This window comes from Polypterus senegalus, chromosome 17 (genome assembly GCF_016835505.1).
Source record: "Polypterus senegalus isolate Bchr_013 chromosome 17, ASM1683550v1, whole genome shotgun sequence".
NCBI classification, from domain to species: Eukaryota; Metazoa; Chordata; class Cladistia; order Polypteriformes; family Polypteridae; genus Polypterus; species Polypterus senegalus.
This window is the reverse complement of record NC_053170.1, coordinates 23,672,372-23,699,025: the sequence shown is the minus strand read 5'-3', so window position 1 is coordinate 23,699,025 and position 26,654 is coordinate 23,672,372. Positions and strand designations below refer to the sequence as shown.

General features: G+C 35.4%; 1 protein-coding gene across 1 annotated transcript in view; it reads right to left on the bottom strand.

Moving 5' to 3' along the window:
* pacrg (PARK2 co-regulated) overlaps nt 1-26,654 on the bottom strand; it is a 228,888-nt gene that overhangs the window by 79,281 nt on the left and 122,953 nt on the right. Inside the window, exon 4 of the mRNA XM_039739942.1 lies at nt 26,142-26,291. Coding sequence (XP_039595876.1) covers nt 26,142-26,291 — 150 coding nt within the window. The remainder of the gene's footprint in view (nt 1-26,141; nt 26,292-26,654) is intronic.

The following is a 26,654-nucleotide window of genomic DNA, read 5'->3' as shown; positions in this document are numbered from 1 at the left end:
CGTAACATGATTGTCAATGTAATTGTTTTGTCACTGTTGTGAGTGATGAGTGTTGTTGTCATATATATATATATATATACTAGCAAAATACCCGCGCTTCGCAGCGGAGAAGTAGTGTGTTAAAGAAGCAATGAAAAAGAAAAGGAAACATTTTGAAAATAACGTAACAAAGATTTTGCTCTCCATAAAAATATATCCTGTCAAAATTATACAAATTCAAATATGAACATGCTGCATAACAAAACCTGGAAATGTTAAATAAAATGTGTTCCTTTCAGCAATAACAAATCAAATCATTCAGTTGTCTTTGCTCTTATGTCATTTTACAGCTGGACGCCTGGCATCTTTTTTTGGCAACAAGTTCGTTTCTGTTTGGTGTGAGGTTCTGTGTTGTGGAGATTCTCAGGATGGACTGCAGGTGCTCATCAGTGAGGCGACTCCTGTGTGCTGTTTTGTTAGTCTTTATCACTGAGAAGAGCTTCTCACACAGATATGTGCTACCAAACATGCACAAGGTTCGAGCCGCATGTAGACGGACTTTTTTTGTTCTTCAAAGTCACCAAAGCGCCGTGCAAACTCAGTGCGCTCAGTTTATCAGCAAAGTGCGTATTTGGGAACACCGTAGTGACGACTTGGTTTAACATTACTTGGCAACAGGGAAAGTGGGGCAAATTGCACTGGTGCATTTGTGTCTCCCATAAAAGCAGCTTCACTTGAAATCACTTTGTGATTGTGCACGGGTAAAAACGTCCGCTGAAGTGTCAGATTCTTATTTAATTATTCTGCTTTCTGTATCTTCTGCATTGCATTCAGGTTACCCTGATGTTTTGTCTCATAGTGCCGTCTTAGATTAAATTCTGTAATTACAGCCACATTAGCTCCACAAATGAGACACACGGGTTCAGTAAACATATACTCAGCCTCCCATCGGTTTTAAAGGCTCTATTTTCAGAATCAACTTTTCTCTCAGCATCGTGTGAGCTAGCTTCGCAATAACTTGCAGCATCATAAGCTAGACTTGATTAACGCGGTAAGTGTTCGCAAGGCAGCTGAAGCGCTGCATTATGGGATCTGTAGTTTATTGTGTTACCAGCGCTTCATATACCTGGGCCATTAATAACAATAATACAGTATATAAAATGATCTCGCGGCCGGATATAATTACACACGGGCGGATGTGGCCCGTGGCCCTTGAGTTTGACAAATATGGACTAAATAGAACTTGAAAAGATATATTTTTTCAAATGTGATCGCAATTCAGATAGAGTTGACGCCAGCACTACAGCCTGCATCCTCCCCTCGCTCTTACTTTTTTACCGTTCATCTAATGAATACACTGAGTATGGCTTTACCAAAACAATCATTGATGGCGAATAAAGTATCCATTATTCGAGTATGTAGATCGGGATATATATATACATATATATATACCCGCGTATCGCAGCGGAGAAGTAGTGTGTTAAAAAGCTAGAAAAGAAAAGGGAACATTTTAAAAATAACGTAACATGACTGTCAATATACAGTATTTGTTTTGTGAGTGTTACTGAGTGTTGCTGTCATCAAGGATTTGATTATCATTATTTCTTTCAATCAGGTTCGTATTTGTAGGATGTGTTGTGTTCAAGTTACATTCCGTGTTTGTCAATCGTTGTAAAGATGACAGGTTTCATTCATCGATTCGTTTCTTACTGCATCAATAAACAGCTCGTCTTCTTCTTTATCTGAGACCTGACACACTGCATGCACGGTTTTTTTACACTGTCTTCCTTTAGCGGGACATTGACTTTTTCCACCGTGTGCTTTGTTTCCGCAGTAGCTGGATTTATGAATATGCTTATCAGATGCTTCATATTTTTTGCTGCCTTTTCAATTGTGTAATTCGGTTTTTGTTCAGCTCTTTGGAACTGTTGCCTTTTATCTGTGCACTGCGTCAGTTCACGTGAGCCGCTCGGTGTACATGCATCGAAGGTTCCCAGCTGTGCTGGTGCCATCTCGTGCTATGTCCATGGCTGTATTTAATGTTACCTTAGTCCTGGCACTTAAAACTTTCTCTGCAGTTTCGCTGAGTTTGTGTCAAACACCACCCTGACCATCTCATCTTCCTCTCCATAAACACAGTCCTTCACCCGTGAATATTTAGTGGAGTTTGCTATTGGATTGCCGCTGACGGACGGCCTTATATGGGCAGGCACTAAATTACCAACGCCAGCGGCAGCCTGTCTATGAACTTAATTTAAAGTGTAGGTTTACATCGTGCTTTGTTTCCGAGTAGCAGAACTCATGAACATGGTTGTATATGTCACTCGCTTCGCTTCTTATTGTTTCGCTGCCTTCTCAATTATATAATGCATGTTTTCTTCAGCGCTTTTGGAGGTCTTCCTGGTTTTCTATGTACTGCGTGATTACGTGGGAGGCGTGATGATGTCACACGAAACTCCGCCCCGGCGTTCAAGCTCATCTCCATTACAGTAAATGGAGAAAACAGCTTCCAGTTATGACCATTACGCGTAGAATTTCGATATAAAACCTGCCCAACTTTTGTAAGGAAGCTGTAAGGAATGAACCTGCCAAATTTCAGCCTTCCACCCACACGGGAAGTTGGAGAATTAGTGATGAGTGAGTGAGTGAGGGCTGCCTTTTAGTAGTATATATATATATATATATATATATATATATATATATATATATATATATATATATATATATATATAGTGGCATCCGGCTGGGGCTGTAGCCCGGCCAGGACACCCAGGAGGACCGGAGGAGGGCTTGTGCCCTCGGGCCTCGGGTAAAGGGCTTGGAAGCCCAGCCCTGTAGGGACCCGTGGCCACCACCAGGCAGCGGCCCGGTGCTTGGATATCCCTGGAGCCCAGCACTTCGGGAAGACGACAGGGGACACCCAGATGGCTTCCGGGTGGGCAGCCGGCACTTCCGCCACACTGGGGCGTGGCTCCTGAAGAATTCTGGGAAGCAGCTGGAGCCCATCCGGGTTCCTATTTAAGGGGCCGTCTCCCTTCAGTCGATGGTGGATGTCGGGTGGAAGTAAACAGAGCTGTAGAAAGGATTGGAGGTGGCCAGGAGAGAGGCACAAGGACTGTGAGGCCTGGACATTTGCGAAGTGCACTAAAGCAAAAACCTTGTAAATATTGTAAATAAAAGTGTGTTGGGTGAACTTACGATGTCCGCCTGTGTGTGTCCGGGTCAGCGTTCACAATATATATATATATATATATATATATATATATATATATATATATATATATATATATATATATATATATATATAAAATATAATCTATACTAATAAAAGGCAAAGCCCTCACTGACTGACTGACTGACTCACTCACTCACTCATCACTAATTCTCCAACTTCCCGTGTAGGTAGAAGGCTGAAATTTGGCAGGCTCATTCCTTACGGCTTACTTACAAAAGTTAATTCCGAAATTCTACGCGTAATGGTCATAACTGGAACCTATTTTTCTCCATATACTGTAATGGACTTCAGCTTGATGGCCGTGGGGGGCGGAGTTGCGTGTCACATCATCACGCCTCCCACGTAATCACGTGAACTGATCCAAAGAGCACTGAAGAAAAACGCATACAAGTTTATTCAGAAGCGCAGCAACTGCGGAAACAAAGCACAATATAAATCGTAAGTTTAAATTAAGTTTATTGACAAACTACCGCTGCTGTTTGTCATGCCTTCGTCGAATACTTTATTCACAAGATACAAGTTTAATGAGAACACACGAGGTATAAACGAGACTTTGGATCACTTTGTAATGGAGTTAAAATTGCTGTAGCGAGAAACTTTTAAGTGCCAGGTCTTAGCTAACATTAAATAAACCCTTGGACATTGCAACATCACACAAGAGAGCAGCTCACGTGAACTGACTGAACGCAGATAATGAAAGTGATCACTTCCATGCATCAAACCTGTTCAAAAAACACATTACACAATTGACAAGGTAGGAAAAGAATATGCTCCGAGCTGAGCTCCACAGCTAACGCGATCTTGCGGAAGCAACTTCGTCACGCTGCCACCAAATACTCACAGAAAAATCCACAAGTTAATACACACGCTGTCTCTAGAGTTTCTCCACACTCAATGTATTCCTCGCATCCCCGTTATACCCTCTGATTTCCCATTTCAATTCAAATGCCTCCAATTTCCAGTAAGGCTCTGCTTCGTGATGACAAGTAATAAGTCTCAGGGACAGACCCTACAAAAGGTTGCCATTGATTTCAGGGAAGATTGCTTTTCTCCTGGACAACTATACGTTGCATTCTCAAGAGTGACCTTGCGCAGCTTCGTCATATTACAACAGGAGTGCTGAACTGACAACGTGCTATATAAAGAGAACTATAACAATCGTAATAAACGAACAATAAAACAGCGGAGAACCCATGGATTAAATACAAAAGGCAGCTTCCTTGGCGAAGCAAGGAAAAAGGATGGCCTTATATGTCGTTTGTTTATAAAACAGCGGAGAAGCTGTGTAAAGGCTGCTTCACAAAAAACCAGTGGAGCGCATTATATGAGCAGGCAGTCAGCTAAAGAAGGGAGTCAATAAATATCTATAATCGTAATAAACAAAAAATAGCGTACAAGCCGCGGATTAAATAAAGGAAATGGGTACCTGAACAGTAAAGTAAGTCTCAAATAGCTACACAATAACTATAACAATTGTAATAAACAAACAATAAAACAGTACAGAACCGCGAAGCAAGGAGAAACGACAGCCTTATATGGCATTCGTTTATAAAGCAGCGGAGAAGCTGTGTGAAGGCAGCTACACAAAAAAACAGCAGAGTGCCACACTCTGAATGTATTCCTCGCATCACCGTTATACCCTCTGATCTGCCATTTCAATTCAAATGCCTCAAATTTTCAGTAAGGCTCTGCTTCGCGATGACAATTAATAAGTCTCAGGGACAGACCCTACAAAAGGTTGCCATTGATTTGAGGCAACATTACTTTTCTCCTGGACAACTATACGTTGCATTCTCAAGAGTAAGCTCAGTGCACAGCTTGGTCATATTACAACAGGAGTGCTGAACTGACAACGTGGTATACAAAGAGATCCTTAACAGATAGTTATTGGTATATTTTCCCTCAGTTTAAAAAGGTTTTCTTTTCTTCTTAATAAAAATTTAAAAGCATTGCTTCGTCGCTGTGAAGCACGGGGATTTTGCTATATACAGTATATATATGTAGATATGTATATATATATATATATTTATATATATAATATGTATGTATGTGTGTGTATATATATATATATATATGCAGATATGTATATATATATGTGTCTGTGTGGATATGTATATATATATATATGTGTGTGTATGTATGTATGTGTATATATATATGTTTATATGTGTGTGTCTGTGTGTGTGTGTGTGTGTGTGTATGTATATATATATGACAGCAACACTCATAACAGTGACAAAACAATTACATTGACAATCATGTTACGTTATTTTTAAAATGTTTCCTTTTCTTTTTCATATCTTCTTTAACACACTACTTCTCCGCTGCGAAGCGCGGCTATTTTGCTAGTATATGTTAAATACCTCTACTATTGGCTTGGTTGCGTGAAGTTGACTGCCACAGTGCCTGGCAAGCACTTATACTTTATAGCACACTTGCTAATTGTGCCTTCTTAGAGCGTTGCTGAACTTTCCTCTTCTCAGTTCACTTCTGGAAACAGCATGTTTTACATAAACTGGCAATGGTATATCACTAAAGCATTCTTAATGACAAATAAAAAAACAAAAAACTGGGATCACTTATTTTCTTTATCCAACAACATCACCAAATTTTAATCAAGGCAGTCAAAATGGTTTTGAGATTTTGTAATATGTAGTTTTTCTATTGTTGGGGTGGAATATGGGTGGGTTAGCAATTTATCCCTAAATATTGATACATCACTTTTTTTTTATTAGATACTTACTGCCCTAGATGTACCATCCTGACAAATTATATCTTTTAGCTAAATGGGAGCATTTCTGCTCATAAGTTAGTGAATGAATGAGTCCGTCACCTTTGAAAAAAAAAATATATACACATTTTTATGTTAAGGCTTCTTATAATGACACATATGGACTAAGGGATGAAACTGGAAAGACAACAAAACCTGAAGTTGCAAATGTGTACATCTGGGGAGTCACTAGGGAGCAGCAACTTTATGGTGCTTTGTCATAACAACAAATATGATTTACTAGAGATTCTAGTACCTGTATAAGCAAAACTTCCTTTGTGGCTGCTTTTTAAAATGTACTTTCTAAAAGAAGTGTAGTGATGGTTTATATCAGAAGATGTTGGCTGGCCTCTAACCTTGTAGAATAAAAGCTGACCCATGCTACCCTCTTCTTATGTACCTAATCATAAAGTATTAGTTGTTGATTCATTCCAAGCTGTTATTATAATAAACTAGCATGGCTATCCAGCACTGCTTGGTGGTTGAATAAAGTGCTAGTGTGGTAACAAAATATATAAATACCCCTGGGGGGAAAAGGTTTGCAGACAAACCTAAATTTCACTGACTACACCCACTGTGTGATGCAACTTTGAATACCTATGTTAAGTCCCAAAAATTCCTCCTAATAAAGCGCAAGTACAATCAACTAAGTGAAAACTTTAGACTGAAGCACATCATATGGTCTTCCCTAGTACAAATAGGGAATCTGTGCAAAATCTGGCAGAGAGATGTTCAACACTATAATCTGCATATTGGACAGGCACACATATGGCTATATTAGACTAGCAACATTAGCAGTTTAATGCAGAACCATGTCAAAGGCTTTTTAAAAATCGAATGGAACTATGCTGGTCATGAAGAACACATAAACAAACATAATTGTAAGATGTAAGTACAAATATTGCAGTTTTTTAAATGTTATTTTTGCATGGAACAGACCTAAAGCTGAATGGTCTGTAACTAATGGGACTCATTTCGCAAACAAGGGAGGAACTGAATTCCTAAAAAATCTAATTCAAGAAGAGAAATTTTAGGAAGACTTCCAAGAAAACCTTAATGTTGATGTATATGTAATTTAGATATAACATGAATGATATTTTAATCAGTAGTAAAAAGGCAAAAATCAATGTAGATTTTAAAATGTTTTAAAAAGAAAATAAGCTACTACAATGTTATTTTTCATCCTCTTTATTGTCAAAAAATCAAAGGCTATTGTATTGCCAAACATTACCCACATTCAGAGTTATCTTGGACAGTAAAGATAAGGTTTAACTAAGATTTGTTACAAAAAATCTGTCCTGATGAATATCAACAGCTACATTGAATACTGTATTTTGTTTACGTAAAACTGTACAGTCACTTTCTTTTTGTTATCAACACTAGAGAGAATACTGTGCTTTTATTTAATAACATTTTGAGACATTCAAAAAATAAGGCTTCTCAAAACTACATTTGTTATAACTAGCCACTGGGTTTTAGATGAGATTTTCTAATTTGTGATTTGTAATGATAATTTTATTTTAAAGAACAGACGTGGCTTTCTAAAAGAACAGTAGCATTGTAAAAAGTTAACACCACTATATGGAGAAATTAAACACTATATTTATCCCAGGGAACAGAGAAGACAGAAAAAACAAAAAACAAAAGGCAGCTTGTTAATAACAGGTGCATTCCTACTTAGCTTTTCAATGGATACTGATAAGCTCCATCTCTGACATTCAATGATGTATGCTGCACTTAATAAAGTGGAATTGTCAGCAGCAAATTTATTTAATGCGCATGTGGATATCTTGGTACTTGAAGAGCTAAAGATAACAAAGTCAGCTATTATTTATAGTAATGATTCATTCCCCATGAAAACAATACTAGCATTTGTATGATGGGGTGATTGTGAATGTTTCGGGGGCACTTATAAGGCAACATCTTTGACAAAGGCATGTTTCAAAAGTGGATATATTTGCTCCTTTAACTAACATGCCCTAGAGATCCATCAATTTTGCCACCAGTGGGTTTAAGTTCAGAAATTTGCAGATGATGCCAGAGTAGGAAGACAAAGCAGCAGAAGCAGATGAAGACTGATTTAGCCTAAGAATAAAACTGGGAAAACACTTGGAACATACTGTATAATCATTTATAGACAATGGAAAAATGTACAAAGTGATAACAAGCTAATGAAACATTAACTACAATATTTGTGTGCTTTCTTTCTCCTCCATGATAAACAAATGAGCAATATACGGTCACAATATGGTAAACTCTAACGTAAGCATGACTGTGAAGTATATGGTACAAAAAATATACAGCCATAAGTTAAATTTGTAAAGAAAAATACCAGTTGACATGTTCTACACCACTGGCCTACCAAGTTGGTCCTGGAGGGCCAATGTGGCCACAGGCATTGCTCTAACCTGACTGCTTAATTCGAAACCAAATCTTGCCAAGAAGAGATCTTATTTAATTTTATGGCTCATTAGTGTTTTCATTCTGTCATGCCAGGGCATTCTTATCCAAATGATTTGTAGCCTGAATCGGATCAGTAATTCTCAGTCCTTCACTATTTTCTTTGTAAATATTTTATTAAACCAGATAGTTCATGATAAACACACACGGGCATAAATGGAAATAAATTAAGACACCTCGGCATCTCCACTGCAACATGACAAACACGACACCTTGACATCTCCATTGCACTATCAAGGTAAACTATTTAAATAGTTTAAAAGTTCAAAGCTGTGACTTGACTAGTCCTGATAAAGTTACTCAGTTAATAGTTTTAATGAACAGACAATCAGGTGACATAATTGGTATCCTTATTGTAGAAAGTTATGAAAACAAATAGCTTGTGTTACCAGAAATACAGTATTTAGATCTGCTCCATTTATAATATGCTATGATACCGGTATAGTCAGGTTCCCTCATTCTGTGAACTATGGCAGAGTGTACCGTACATTGCTTCATAATGAAATTTCACATGTAAAACATTTGTCTGCAAGCAATTCTGAATTTTTCACCCAATTTCAACATTTTGAAATGCTAATAATGGATTTAAAGGGCAACCTGTCATGTCTTTCACATAGTGAATAATACACTTTATTGGCAATTATAATCTGAATCAATTATTTGCCAGTAGACTGTTGTTCAAATAGAAAATCTGAGAACCAATGAAAAAAAAGTTTGGAGTTTGTTTTGACATAAATGTAAATTTTTTTTGAAATCCTTTCTTTCAAAACAATAACATATGATTATAAAAATAGTATACTCTACTATGGTAGTATGGTCATGGAAAACGTGTTAAATCATTTATCTAGAAAGTTGGCATGCAAAATATATAATCATAAAAGTAACATCAACTTGCAGAGGAAGAAAACAGCAAGGTATGATATTAAAGGTCCTTTGGATGATTGAATGGAACAGATTCTCTTTTTTTTTTACAAACAGTATATAACAACAGCTGCTTGTGCATTCCCTTTCAAAACATCAATTATTAAAAAAGTCAAGACAATGTCCACTGACTTTAGGGTGCTAATGTGGTTTAGTGTCAGTAGTGAATGGTATAGTATCCATATAAAAGAAAGGAGACATAACCACTAACAGCAACTGTCGCTCTATAATCCTCTATGATAGAAGAGCCAGTGTTTGTACAACTGTCACAAAATGTAAAGGAGATATTATTACACCTGCAAACAAAAGGAAACAGCTGTAGGAAATCTTTTTTCATCATGACTTCATAATGAAGACTTATGTATGTATAGTTACTAATGGTGTAATGTTGGTAGCTGAAAAATAAAAATAAAACACAGTATGATACCACCAATAAAATATTTACTCAGCTGAGAAGAATTCATTATCTAACCTATTCAGCATCCTTCCATTGTGAGCTGATGTAGATTCTGGGAAAAATATTTTATACATTGCCTAATTTAATTTTTAAATCAACAATTTTTCTGATACTGAAAAAAATAAATAGCATGTGTATTGTGTTTCTGAGCAGATAGTATTACTAATCTATACAGAAAACCGAAAGCTGCAAACACTCATGGCTAGAAGCCATGAACTTTGATGAAATATGAAAAAGTTTTTTTTTATCATAGTTAATTTGATTAAACAATTTACATGGTAACATGTCTTTATGTACAGTAAAGATTGATTTTATTTCTGAATTCTACTTACATAGACATTTACATTGATTATACAGTATATTCAAGAAATCATCTGACATTTAGTGAGTTAAAAATTGAATGAAACCAGTAGTCTGGTTTCATGTTATTTTAATTTACAAATTGCTCTTTAATATTAGAGATATTTACAAAAGTATAGTTTTTGTGTGTTTATCTTATTTAAATATTATTTTATCACATATATTATTTGGAATGTATCCATGTTTAAGCATCATCTGTCCTTCCAGTTGTGTGTTTAAAAAAAAACAGTATTCAAACTGTATTCAAACACCCAGCACACAACACAACATCACATGTAATAATTAAAAAAAAACAACAGAAAGCATATTCAAATATGACACAGAAACAAGTGAAGTGGTTTTGAAAAGTGATTGTGTTTTTTAAGAAATATATTTCTAAAGTGTTGGAAAAAGCAAAATAAAAAACGATAAAATTAGTCTAGCACTAAAAAAGGAAATTTATTTGTTGACTCAGAATGTCTGCCACTGTCTAAGTTGGTATTTCAGAAAAAAAAAACATTAAAACTGATGCTTTTACCACAAACATTCTACATGTATTGTATAAATCTATCATGCAGGTTAATCTGGTAAAACATTAATTAACCAGGGTGATATCTGATGCCTGACAGACAGAAAGAACAATGAAAAGTTTTAATCAAAGACCAGAAAAAGAAGAAAATAAGACAAGAAATGTGCTATAACATTTAACTTGCAGTGCTATAACATTTAACACAAGCAAGTTAAGCTTAAATGGTTTTTGTCAGTATGCATCTCAGGCATCAGTATGAAGACTGACTAAATGATATTTGAAAGGCACAGAGGAATCATTTTTATTATAATGCACTGACACACATGTCCACAGCCATAAAGGGAATTGTACATATAAACATTTCAAAAATACAGCACAGGCAATTACAAGTATAGCTAATTTAACTGCTTCATGTGTCCATTAGTCAAAATTTATTATAGACATGGGATAATGGCAGAGATTTTTTTGAAATCTAAAAACATCAGGTTGAAGACAGTTTTATTTTCTGAACTATAGTACCTTCCTTTACTAAGCAACATCCTATGATTAAAGTTTTTTACATCAATTTTTCAATCAGAGCAATTATGGGTACAAAGTGACCCAGGATAAGACAAGCATTCTGTGTGTAAAATTCAGTTTGTTAACCACATGGCAGCAGAATCCTAATTGAAGCCATTAAATTAGATTTCTGGGTTTCACCTATGTGTAAGAGCCTATTCCAGTTGAAAAACACATAAATTGCTTGTACTTCTTTATGATTAGGGACTATATTCTGTATAAACTATATCAAATGTAAATTTGATTTATTTACTTTACTAAGTGATATTATTGACTATAGTGGACTGGCAAATCAGAAAGAGAAATACAACTTTATGGACGTGCTACAGAATCGTCCAAAAAGTCATCCGATATTGTAATTTACAAGGCACTGTTGCTTAGAAACCAGTTCAGCTTGAAGTCAGAAGTGGAGTTCAGACAGGAAGAAGAAAACACTAAAGAATTGCAGAAAGACATTTAGGAGCTCAAAAAATGGGTGTAGGATTTAATGTTACAATGGCGATTGGAGTAGAACTCAAGCTAACAGACACATAATCGACCGAGGCAACACAGTTTTTATTCCTTTTTGTTATTTTGTACTTTTTTTACTCCATCTGTTCATATCCCCTACTTATAATAAAGTAATTTTCAAAATCATTGGTCTGGATGACTTCAATTCCTGGGTTCAAAGATGGCTCAAGCACTCTATTTATCTTCTACATGACCTAACATTCCTTTCTTAGTCTATAAATATATATACATGGCTATCTAGTTATATTAGTTTTATACTACATTTTAAAACTTTTGAATAATATATTATTAGACTACTTTTCTCCTTTAAGTACTGTCCATCATCAGTCAAGTTGGAAATTAAGCAATAAAAATTATGGAAAGAAATCTAAGAATAGTTCATATAAAATATGTAAAATATAAATGCAAGTACATGCTGTTTCTTTGTATGTTTTAGATTATAAATAGGTTTCAGCCTTATCTAGTGACCTTTAAATTGAAGGCAGAAATCATTTCGGCTGAGGGCTTACAGAGCACGCCTGATTGGCGACCTGCTCAAACCTGCTGACAATAGAAATTAACTGAATCAAGAGGCATAACCAAAGGGAAATTATTTTAATACATATATTTATAGTTTCTTTCTTAAACATGTAGAAGTAAAAAGTCATTATGTGCTCTGAAGCATATTGAATAGGAACAGCATTCCAATTACCTTTTTCGACTGCTGGAAATGGGGAGTATTGTATTGTAATAAACTGTGTAGCATATTGTATTAAATGATAGCTATTACAGAATGGCTTGCAAGGTACAGGCATGACCAGAAAGCGAGGACTGAATAACACTTTATAGGAAATATGCAGAATCAGCTAAACAACAGCCTATTGTAAGTACATTTAAAGTTGTATATTAAAAATTCTGACAGCACTGAGAAATGCTTAAAGTTCTTCAATGCAGATTTTTGTAGGAAGCACAGTTTTTATGCTTCTAAGTAACGTTTTTTTTTTCAAGCTAAACTTTTCCAGTTCATAGCTATTCATAGCAGTTCATATCAATACTATATATATCACTCTTTTTATATAACTCCTCTGAATATGATATTTCTTTGAATTTCAGTTTAGGAACAGGTTAAATGAAGTCTATCCAATACATTCACTAATTTTAATATGACACCCTATATTCATAATGAAGCACCAAATAAGTTAATAAATGATCTTGAAGTACAGTATACACAGTAATAGCTATAAATGGAAACCATAACAAATAAGAATGTTAACTTTTTGATCAGTCTTGAGAGCTCAGACAGCATTTCCGTAATATATAAAACTATTTTACAGTCCCTCCCTTTCAAAGATCCAAGAGTACAGTGGGAAGAGGATCTCTCACTCAATATCTCAGAAAGGGAGTGGAAAGTAGCAATGCACAGAATTCACTCAAGCTCCATATGTGCAAAGCATAGAATTATTCAACTCAAAATTATGTATCAAGCTCATCTCTCTCATTTAAAATTGTCCAAAATGTTTCCAGGGCAAGATCCAGCCTGCGAATGCTGCAATCAAGTTCAGGCCTCACTGGGCCACATGTTTTGGGCATGCACCAAATTAACATCATTCTGGACCAACTTCTTTAAATGCCACTATCGGCACATAGGCTTATCTTGGTCAACTGGAAGAATCCTGACTCTCCAATTCTAAGTCAGTGGGTAACTGATGTTATATACTACTTGAAACTGGAAAAAATCTAATTTGCACTTAGAGGATCTGTACAAAATTTTTTTAAAAACCTGGCAGAATCTAATCAATAACATTTTAAATTAAGCATTTAAACTGAGGAAGCAGGTTCTCTCTCCCTCCCTTACTCCATGTATCTTTATTCATTTAATAATGTATCTATTTAATTATTTTTACTAGCTTTAAGTTTTACTCAGCTGGCCTAGCTCTCTTTCTCAGGGGTGGGGGTTGATTTGTGTCGAACGTTTTATTGAAAATCTTGAGTTATCTGTATGGAATGCTATTTGATTTTAATAAAACCAATAAAATCATAAAGTGTAAAAAAAAAAGAATGTTAACTTTAAACATTTACTTAAATCATTACTGTATCATGAAGAGTTTTTTTTTACTACAAATGTGAAAATAAAGCACTTTAACAATACATATTGCGGTTTCATCCTTTATAATATCACACAAACTATTTGAACTATTAATAAGTGCAATATTGACATATTTTATGTAATAATTAGACCCACTTAATTTTGGCAAAATGTATTTTCCATGAACCTAGATGTGCTTTTCAAAATAAGACATACTGATGCTTGATTCTGTACACTGAAAACTCATGAATTCAGTAGGACATTGGAATGAAGAAACAAAAACAAAGAGCAGTTAATGTCAGGGATCAAACAAATGTACAAAGTTGTACTAACTGCTGGATAAAATCTTACCAGTGTTAGTCATAACTCTAGCAGGGAAATAATCAAGATTCCATAGAAATTGCAACAGGTGAGGGTAGGCAGTAGTTGATCAATAGCATGGAAATAACCAACAGTAACTAAATAAATAAAACAAAACTTTTCTAGATAAGATTTTTCACAGTCTGTTTACACTTTTCTATAACATATTTTACTGTTTTTTAGTGTTACATATAGGGAGGTAGATAATCTAAATTTCAGAAAACTCAACTTCACACTGCATTACTTAGAATGTTTGCTTATTTTCTCTACTCAGGGTAAAAATAAATTACAATCACAGTACTATAGTTTTTCAAAACACATTTTTATTTTTATTTATGTTGAGCTGTATTTTTTAAAAATAAACCACATAAAATTATCTAGTAAAACAAATAGTCAAATGTAATTTTGAAAATCAGCTTCTTCTGGTGAGCATTAATAAGGCATATCTGGATGCAAAGAAGCTTCTTTTAGGAAATTCAGATGCAAAAGACTATAAATATGAAAATAAATAATACTGGAAAAAATAGTTCATTAAAAGCATCATCAAAGGCAGTCTAAACTAAAGTACCTGAATGAGATTTTGTACAAACTTGTACCTTTATCAGTCCCTGAGTTATGTCAAAAACACTTCTAGCCTTAAGTTCTGCAACACCAAAGTTCCCAAAAATGTATTCTGTAATATTATAGCACAACAGCTAAAATGTGTTTGGTGATTAATTTACCAACTGTACTTAAGGTGGTCTATTTGCTTAAAAAATAACAAAATAGAGATACTTATTGATATTGATATTTATACAGTTTTTTTTTGCAACTAAGCATTTTGCTACATACTAGTGGTGCATTCCGTCAGGTTGATATCTAGGCGATCCATGTAGACCCCAATGTTCATGTTTACAGTGCACCATGCAATGCCTAGGTCTCTGTTGTAAGCCATTTAGTATGGGATTTGTAAAAGTAGTGTTAATGTTTGTGATGTGCCATCTTTTGATAGAGACAGCAACCAGACAGACACACAGACACCTATCAGTTTATTAAGGCATATTATACGGTGTAAAATTGTATGTGACAAAATTTGATTTGAGACATTGTACTTTGTTAAATATGTTTACGGCTTATACTTCTCTACATTTTGTGTAATTTAATATTTCATTTATCAGATTGCATTAGATTAATAGGCAAGTTTAGTAATAGGTTGTAGAACTATTAGCTTCATATAATTATGACTGCCTTAATTACCAAACATATTTACCTGCATTTAAACCTGAACTGTAAAATATGCCAAAACTATGAAACTGTGAAAGTCTCATTAGGTGATTTATTGTCATCATTTGTAATGTGAAAGTATATCTCCACCTGTAGATCAAATATAATAATACTCCAGACTAGGGGACTGTCCTAAAGCCTTAAAAGTTCCTTGCAGTCACTCAGTCATGAAATTTGGACATCTGAGGTGAGTTTAGGTATGTGTTAACGATCAGGAAGAATGGATGTCAAAGAAACAAGCAGATAATAGATGTGACAAAGTAGTATGGTGTGATCAATGGGTTGGCCACTTCAATAATTTGCAGGTCATTGGATTTGTGATGAGACATGCGCCGACAGTCTACGAGAAGCACAAGAACAGAGCAGTGGGATCCATTAAATTACACGCCGATATATTAAACGACGTGAGGCAGCCGGAAATTCTCAAGGCTGACTTTGCAGCTATAATTAAAGACACGAAGGAGAGGACTCTATCAGCAAGGATCTTCATCTCGAGTCCACTTCCTCTTGTTAGACGATCAAACAAATACTACAGTTTTCTGCTGGGATTAAACAACTGGCTGAAAGGCTTCTGCGGGAGTCAAGACATCGGGTTCATCGACAACTGGGACCTCTTCTGGGAAAGGCTGCATCTCTTCAAGCGGGATGGCCTGCATCCGAATAGATTTGGCGCCCGGGTCCTCTCGAAAAGTATCGCTAAGGTAATTCGACTCTCTTGACTGTCTATTTCTACTCTAAACCCCTTCCGTAATGCTAATGCTTTGCTAGGACATGATAATTGCTTAACAAAGTCTTCCGTAAAAGTGCACAACATTAATACTCTAATAACCTTAATGCACATAAAAAAATCTAGACAGTGCGGCATAAACACTAATAATTGAATTACTATTACTACTTTAGATAAACAACATATTAAAACTATAAAAACAGATCTTATTAGTGATGGAAAAATTGATTTTATTGCACTAAGTGAAACGTGGCTTAGCTCAGACGGCGCTGCTGTTTTAATCGAATCTGCGCCTCCAAATTACAGTTTTACTCGTGCAGATCGCCAAAGAAAGAAAGGTGGCGGCTTGGCAAACATTTACTCGAGCCGGTTAAAATGTAAAGATGTCAGTTTTGGCAAATTCAAGTCCTTTGAGTATCTCGCCATTATTATTCATGGAGATTCTCACTTTCTAGTATTATCCGTGTATAGACCTACTAAATTTAATGCGTCTTTCTTTGAGGAAATCTCAGACTTAATGTCACTTTTAATTACGAACTATGACACACTCTTAACAGCCGGTGACTTTAACTTTCATATCGATAATCAATGTGACCAAAAAGTAAAAGAATTCATGAACCTCCTGGACTCTTTTGATTTGAGACAGCTCGTTAATCAGCCTACACATAAAACAGGTCATACATTAGACTTAGTAATTACCAAAGGACTAAAAGTTGATGTAATGCAAATCATTGATATTGGTCGATCAGACCGTTTTCTTTTACTATTTAATATTGAAATAATGATAGAAAACATTCATAAGAAGCATATTGTTTGTGATTCATCAGCAGCTTTAAAACTTACAAACATTCTAAGCAATTAGTCTGTTTATAGTGCTAACTATAATAGCGAGGATAATGTAAATAGTAAGGTGGAAAAATGTAATACTAAGGTAAGAGCTGTTGTTGACATAGTTGCACCTGAAAAGACAGTTAAAAAATCTTCTAGCATTGTTATACCATGGAAGTCCCAAAGAGTGTTTGATTTAAAGAGAACATGCCGGAGAGCTGAGCGTAATTGGAGGAAAATTAAACTAACCATCCACTATGAAATATTGAAGGTTAAAATAACAGGATACAATAACACAGTCTGTCTTGAGAGGTGCTGCTATTTCTCTAAGATTATAAATAACAATGCTAGTAATCCCAGAATCTTATTCTGTACAATTGATCGTCTGCTAAATCCAGTTAACACAAAGGAATGCCTCCAAAATACTTCTAGTGAAACCTATGAGGGTATTGCTGTATTCTTCAATCAAAAAATTAATGATATTAGAAATATAGTATATCTCCCCAACACTGCAGATCCTCCTGAGCCCCAGTACTCTGTTATAAACAAATTAAATTCTTTCACCAGGATAGATTTACCCAATTTAAATAAAATAATTTCTCAACTGAGACCCTCCACCAGCATCCTTGACCCAATACCAACAAGTTTTTTCAAAGAAGTTTTAGACATGCTAATTGATAATATTATTGAAATAGTAAACTCGTCATTAGGTACGGGGGTCTTCCCAGACTGTCTTAAGACTGCTGTAGTTAAACCCCTACTCAAGAAAAATAATCTTGACCCCTCTGCTTTTGAAAATTTTAGACCCATTTCTAACCTGCCTTTCTTAAGTAAAATCCTAGAGAAGTCAGTCATTATTATGCAGTTAAATGACCACCTCAATAAACATGCTATTCTTGATAAATTTTAGTCAGGTTTTAGAACAAATCACAGCACATAAACTGCACTTGTTAAAATAGTAAATGACTTGCGGGTAAATGCAGACAGAGGCCATTTATCTGTTCTCATCCTCTTAGATTTGAGCGCCGCATTTGATACCTTTGATCACAACATTCTTTGAAATCGCCTTAGTCAATGGGTGGGCCTCTCTGGCAGTGTCTTAAATTGGATTGAATCCTACCTGGCAGGTAGAAAATTCTTGTTAGTTGTGGTAATTATAACTCAAAGACGCATGATATTCTATATGGTGTTCCACAAGGCTCTGTCCTGGGTCTGCTGCTCTTCTCATCTTCTCTTCTCTTCTACATGCTTCCGTTAAGTCAGATAATCTCGGGGCACAACGTGAGCTACAACAGCTATGCTGATGACACGCAACTGTATTTATCAATTGCACCCAATGACCCAGACGCTGTTATTTCACAATGTCCTACTTGTGTTTCTAATTGGACGAATAGTAATTTTCTCAAGCTAAATAAAGAGAAAACAGAAATTTTAGTGATTGGCAATAATGGAGACAATGAGATTATTAGAAATAAACTTGACGCATTAGGATTAAAAGTCAAGACGGAAGTAAAGAACTTAAGGGTAACTGTTGACTGTAACCTGAATTTTAAATCACATATTAATCGGACCACTAGGACAGCATTTTTTCACTTAAGAAACATAGCAAAAGTTAGACCTCTTATATCATTGAAAGATGCTGAGAAATTCGTTCAAGCTTTTGTTTTCAGTCTTCTAGATTACTGTAACGCACTCCTCTGAGGACTACCCAAAAAAGACATAAATCGTTTGCAACTAGTGTCAAATGAGTGTTTGCTTAGAATTCCAAGAGCAAAACTTAAAACAAGTGGTGAGGCAGCCTTCTGCTGTTATGCACCTAAAATCTGAAATAGCCTGCCAGTAGGAATTCGGCAGGCTAATACAGTGGAGCACTTTAAAAAACTGCTGAAAACACATTACTTTAACATGGCTTTCTGAAAACTTCACCTTCATTTAATCCTGATACTCTGTATATTCAATTTATTATAATAACTATTCATGGTGGCTGTAAAATCCATACTAACCCCTACTCTATCTTCTGTTTCTTTTCCCGGTTTTCTGTGGTGGCGATCTGCGCCACCACCACCTAATCAAGGCACCGTGATGTTCCTACTTTGATGGATTGAAAGCCAGAAGTCTACATGACCATCATCATCAAGTCCTTCCATGAGAACCCTAAATACAAAGAGGACTGTTTCATTTATGTTAGGTAGAATCCCCAGAGGGGGCTGGGCGATCTCGTGGCCTGGAACCCCTGCAGATTTTATTTTTTCTCTCCAGCCAACTGGAGTTTTTTTTTTTTGTTTGTTTTTTCTGTCCTTCCTGGCCATTGGACCTTACTCTTATTCTATGTTAATTAGTGTTGTCTTATTCTAATTCTTACTTTGCCTTTTATTTCTCCTTTCTTCATCATGTAAAGCACTTTGAGCTACATTATTTGTATGATTTCTATATAAATAAATGTTGTTGTTGAGGTTTGGAAAGGTAACAGGATTTACATGTACTTTTGTATATTGCAGGAAGTCTGGATTTTCTACAACATCCAAAATACTTCTGTGATAGACTAAAATTGTCAAATTTAAACTGGCCCAATGTGAAGGTGAGTGTATTTCTGAACATAGTTGGATACTGCGATAGAATTACAATCCATCCAGTGTTGGTTCCTGTTTTACACCTAATACCTTTTCTGTGTTCTTCACCTATTTTTTGTAATATTTCCACTGTTTCTTTAACTTCCTTGATGTTATCCTGGGTTAAAGCATGGCATAACAGTACACCCACCTCACTCGTAATATTTAATGCTAGTGCAAGTAGCTTTATGAATATTAGTACAATGATTATAAACTACGTTGGTAATAAAATAAAAATGCCTATAAATCATCTTCATTTGTTCAATCGTTCACCTTTACTGATATTAGTCAAAACAGTGTTTATTACCATAAAAACACTGGAAGGTTGCTGCTTTCTTAAAATAAAATCAAAACACAATATTCAAAAGGCTTGAATGCACGGTGAGGTTTTCTGAAAATCTAAAATATCACATTTGTGCCTTACATTTTACATATCACAGTACACCACACATTCTATATTGTTGCCAGCACTGTGAAATCCCTTACAGACAGAAGTCAGATTTGGCTGTTACAGAAGTTTCAGTGTCAAAGAAATTTAAACAATCATTAACCCAGATGGCCGTTTAAATCTTCACTTATTTTGATACTTGCTTAAGAATTTTACAACGTACTATGTACATATATTGACAGACATGTACAAGTAGGGGTTCACTACAAGGCTATGACAAATATGTAATACCACACTAGGCCTCAAAGGGCACTGTCAGTAACACCTTCTCCTCTTTTGCCTCCAAACAGTAGGAGTGAAGTCACTTCTTCTGCTGAAAACATCAGAAGTCCCACTCCTTACACCTCAGAAGGAATATAAAGGAGGAAAAGGCAGAAGGTTGGCATTCATTTGTTGAACCTGCATCCAAGTGTACATTTTAACAAATCAGCTGTGACTATTTACAGATATATGGTGACTGTGACCTAAATGGGGAACTATTTGTTGAACTCGGATGCATGCTCAACTAAACTTCTTTATTTTTTCATCCACATAATACAGAGCATATCCTCATGGTACCCCAACTCTTCGTATTTCTATTGTAACATATACATACTGCAACCACACTGTTATGATACAATATTTGTATGGTCATGTACTGTCTGTGTTTTTTGCTTCTCAGAAACCTGGCTAACTGCTGAGACTCCAGATACTGCAGTTCAGACAGCTGGCCAGGTAAAATCAAGGGAGATGGCATGTGTTTTACAGTCAATAACACATGGTGCATGGATGTTCAATCTGTCACTAAAACTTTAACTGATCTGTAATACACTATTGATCCAGAAAGCTTTAGATAGACTGTAATTGTTCACCATAACTTCTTGGTGTATTGTCTTCTGTATACATAATCTGCATGTTTTATTGGGTTTCCAGTTTAAATTTTTGCTTTTAGTGTGTGAATAAAGTCATTCTACAGAAGTAAGTCAACGGTAGAATAGTTTTTTTTATAAGACATATTTGAGAAAAGTCAAGATTAAAGCACTATTCGATAAAAAAGATAATAAAAATGTACAGTATATTCTAAATATGGTCTTAGATGCATTTACATTAAGCATCATGCTATAATACAACTTATTTGTCATCTCTCCTGATACAAGGATTTTTTAGACCAATAGCTGTGACCCTAAGGTGGTTTAAGTGGGTTTTATAGTCTTGTGTTACAATTATCAATTATGCAGAAAGTCCAACAGCAAGGAAATTATCAAAAAACAGAACATTAGATGACTGTATGATGTGCATGATGTCTCATGTTCACAAGCTTTGGTAATTTCTATCACAAATAAGAAATGTACAAATTGGAAAAGCACTGCTAAGTAATAGAGTGGTGGCTCTGTGGCTACGGATCTGCACTGGCAATTGGAAGGTTGCTGGTTCGAATCCTGTAAATGCCAAAAGGGACTCTGTTCTGTTGGGACCTTGAGCAAGGCCCTTAACCTGCAATTGCTGAGCACTTTAAGTAGTGAGAAAAGCGCTATATAAATGCAAAGAATTATTATTATTAGATCTAACAGCTACAGGCAAAAAATTATCAGAAGTAAAATTGAAGTTAACCTATTGAAATGGCCCAAAGTTGCTTTCTGTTAGTTAAAATAAAAATGACCATTATTCATAAATTAAATGGAAGACAAGTAGCAATATGTAGGTATTTTTAGCACATTAACACATATGATCCACTGCTTTATCCAGAATCCCAGACTCAGAGTTTCCATCACTATTACCAGCAGAATGATATAACTCATAACTCTCTAAAATCTCTACACACCTGCTATCACTAGGTCAAACAAGCCCACATTTAACTTTGGTCTTAGACTCAACAAATGTAAACATGTTAGTTATTTTAAGTTAACTGCAAACACCACACCAGAGTAATAAAATTAAACAGCAAAAAAATGACTAATACAAAAGATAACTCTGTGTAAAAATAAATCATCACTCAATAATAATTACTTATCACATCTTTTTTGAGAAATTAAGAAATAAATATTTTCACTGATGGTTATCTATTGGTCAAATATTACAGCCTTTAAAAATTATGTTATAAAATGGTGCTGTACAATGCTGCTTGGGTATGTTTCATGTTTACACCAAACAGCCACAACATTAAAACTAGCTTCCTAGTATTGTGTAGGTCCCCATGGCCACTAAAAAAGCTCTGACCCACTCAGACATGGACTTCACAAAATCTCTAAAGCTGACCTGTGTTATTGGGCACTAAAATGTTAGCAGCAGATCCTTCAAGGTCTGCAAGTTGCGAAGCGGGGTCTCCATTGATTAAACTTATTTCTCCAGCACATCCAATTAATATTCAATTGCACTGAGATCCGGGGAATTTGGTGGCCAAGTCAACACCTGGGACTCTTTGTCATATTCCTCAAACCACTTAATTTTTGTACTGTGGCAAGCAGGTCATACGTGTCAAAGTAACATCCACACGAACGCCAGGACACAAGGTTTCCCAGCAGAACATTGCCCAGAGCATTACACTATCTCCGTGGGCTTGCCTTCCTCCCACAATGCATTCTTGCTGCCATCTGTTCCCCAGGCAAAAGATGCACACACCCTGCCACCGACATGATCTAAAAGAAAATATGATTCATCAGACAAGGCCACTGTCTTCCATTGTCCGATGGTCTAGTTTTGAGCCTCACATGTCCATTGGAGGCACTTCTGGTGGTGGACAAAGGTCAGCATTTGTGTTACAGTAGCTTCTCTGTGGGATCAGACCAGATAGACTAGCCTCCCATCCCATTGTGCATCAAGGAGCCCTGGTTGCCAATGATCCTTTTACCAGTTTGTTGGTTGTTTTTCCTTGGACACCTCTTGGTAGGTAAAAAACACTGCATAATGGGAACATCCTACAACACCTACTATTTTGGAGATGCTCTGATTTGGCTGCAGAGCCATCACAATTTGACCTGTGTAACAGATGATCAGATCCTTACACCTGACTATTTTTCTTATTTCCAACACATGTCCTTCAAGAACTGAGTGTTCACTTGTTACTTAACATATCCCACCCCCTTGACAAGTGCCATTGTCACGAGATAATCATTGTTATTCACTTAATCTGTTAGTGGTTTTGATGTTGTGGTTGATCAGTGTATTTCTGGATTAAACTAAAAGGTCATTTTTTTAACTGAGCTAATTTAAGTGTTCTGCATAAATGTTAAATAAAATAATCTTAAAAATCACAAAAGTGTGGAACTATAATCTTTTAAACAGAAGAAAATGTCAGTGGTGTAAGAGGCCAGCTATTTTTAATGGAAAAACAGTAGAGCTGGGTTAAACTGCAGTATAGTTTAGGTATCAGGGACAAAAGAACAACTTGTTCTTCTGTATGGAGAGAAGATACACAGAAAATAAAGGTCCATTGTGTAACAACCAATTTGAATGTGTTTTCTTCTTTGTAAGGTTTATTGCAGCAGAAATGAAACACAGGGTACACATTTCAGCAAAAACTACATTTTGTTTATACAAGCTGATGGAATTGTGTCTTATCTTTTCTAAGAAGAACACATTTTTAATTTTTAAAACTGGTTAAAAAGTAGTAATAAAACCTTCTTACTGCTTAACAGTCTCTAATCTAAACAGATATATTATTTATTTTGTGATTAAATAAACATACCAAAGTGGCAAAATGAATTCTGAATGCTTGTCTTACTTTTATAATCTAATAGTATACTTAAAACCATATTAATTATTTTTACAAATAGATTTACATGGTCTACACCCAAGACAGACTTTAACCTCATAAAAAGTGACAATTAATATTTTAGAACTGGGGGGTTGAAGGCTTTCAAAATTCTCTTGGAAGACTTGCTGCATAAGCTAAGAAGCCTACAGCTCACATAAAGAAGGATGGCAGAAGGCAGAAATATTATATGCTAGGAAAGTTGCCCCACCTGTTGTTTTAGTTCTTCAATTTTATTTACAGTATATTTTAAGTGTTTTTTACAGTGGAACTGCTGTTTGGCATTTTGGCGCCAATGCTTTTGGTCATCTAGTACATTGGGGAAACACACTAGTATATTAATTGGATTATTTAAGGGATAACGCAGTGACCTCTAATGCCAAGAAAAATCCAGTAGGGAAGCTACATTTTTTCTGTAGGATTTAGAACTGTGGCTGATGTGAGAATATCAATGTTATTATAGATACTGATATTTCATGGTCAAGAATATAGGAATTGCAAGCACTCATTTGAATAGTAGATCAGTGTGCAGTATGTAAAACTAAATGCACAATCACATGAAGTGTCCATCCATTATTTTTCATGACCCACATGTTCTTTCTAAAATCCAAACATACACCTAACATATTGTGCTTTAAGCAGTGGGTTTGAAACTGCTGCCTTTGCAGGTAATTTATAAATTAGTCCACTGACATTACTAACTTGTAGCAACAGCCCATTTAGGGTATTATTGACAAACAGAACATCATCTTGATGTTATGTTGAATAATTCATTAAAACATTCCATCTATCTTTAATATTGTCTTTCTGTTCCATTAATTTATTATAAAAAAATTCTAGCAAAGAAAACAGAACCCTGTAAAAAAACATTACATGCAGCAGTAATGTTTTGCAATAATGCAAACTGTGGTTAGTAAAGAAACCAATTTTGCGTTCCCAGCAGACCCGTTTAACATATAATTTACTGTACCGCAATTGAGTCAATAACAGCAGTAACTCATTTACAAAGGTCAAATTTCAATAGCAGTCCAATCACTGGGAAAAAAAGAAATAATTAATACATGCAGCTTCCAGCTAGAGATAAACTATTCCTACTGGGCAGACTTGGTAACTGCTGCGTTTAAGTAGTACTGAATCCAAATGGTTTTGAAATTGATCTGACAGCTAATTTACAAAGATTTACATAAAAAAAGATTAATAAGTATTTTTTCAGCTAAATATAATGTAATAGAATTAGAAAGTAGACATTAAAATTGGATATTGATTTAAAATTAAAAAAATGCATTACAGAAATTGTCCTGCCATTTAATGAGTCTGAAGTTTGATTAAATCCCAAAGCAAACACATATCCATTAAACCTTTGCCTGCAGGGTTTATTGGAAAGACAGTGCTCTTTACCAGAATATCTTAATGATACTTATCTGTAAGACTTTTTTAGCTCTGTTTTAATGTCAATGGATTATTCACATGCTTTCAGCTCTACAGACGCTGCAGCACTTGGTCAGTGATCTTGTACTTGAATCACAGTTTTAGTAAAGCCAGCAGCTGCATATCCCTGACTCAGATATATGGCAACAGATTACAGTTTGATATTTGCAGCAGCTGAACCTTTGTTCCTCTGCTTGGTATTTCATAGCATGAGCCCAGACTGAAAACTTGGTGTATTTGTTTGCCTTTTGATCTCCCATATTTGGAACCACCTGTAATGGTTTGTTAAGCTGCCATTAATTTTGTGTGCTACTGCCTGTGTTAAAATATCCTACCACATCAGTGCAATAGAAATAAATTAAGCTTAAACTGAATTAACTATTGAGAAAAAAACAAATGTATTAAGCATTTCTGTTTTTAACCATACTAAAATCAAAAGAAAATATCTAGAAGGAAAACAATCATAACAGATAAATTAGCAATTTGGTTGTGAGAAATGTGCATGGCATGCTAGTTTGGCTTATTATAAAAAAATATTTTCCTGGAAATATCCTGCCAGCATTCTGCACATAACCACCTCCTGTTGGTCATTGCATGGAGTCTGAGGTACTGAATCAGAAATGTACAACATCTACCTGAAATAATGCTGCTTTCTGTAACAATTAATTTCCTTAATGCATTGAGGAGGGGAGTCTGTGCTGATATTAAATTATGCTAAATTGAGAAACTTGGTCTGAATGTTAATATTGGATAAAGTTGTGCATGCAATGTGTATAAACCAATGTAATTATGAAAATAAATAATAAAGCTGCTTTTGAGTTATTCACTGTTATGGAGATATATTCTGCCATGAAAAGAACTCATTTACATTCGTATGAAACCTAGAAATGCAACCTTTTTCCAAAATGAAGGGTGTGTAACTCACTGTTCATGTTCTTAAATATGTTCAGAATAGGCAAGATCTGCCTGTAATAGGGAACCAGGGCCTCTCCAATCATGTCAGCAGAAATCACCAAGTGCTGAAGGACTTTCAGGGTGGTGCAAATCACTTGCCTGTTTCGAGTGTTGAGAGCATCTGCAATGACACAAAAAAGAAGAGATGAAACAACAAGGCAGATACAGAATGACCTACAAGGTCTTTTAAAAAAAAATCTTTTTGGAGAATGTAAGGTTAAAATACCCAACACCCAGGATTTCCTTTATATCTTCCTTTAAGTAAGTCAAACTGTTCTCTTGGTCTAAAGTTATTTTAAAAGGTATTCCCATCTTTGAATTTAAGAATTTACAATACAGTTTCTTGACCCTTTTGGGCTCCTTGGCTGCTCTCGTCTGTGCATGCCTGGGCTAGTGAAACCATAACACTAAAACAGATGGGTCTTCAAAGTAGCTCCCCGCCTAACCTAATGATTACTAAGTCTCAACATGAGGCAACATAAGA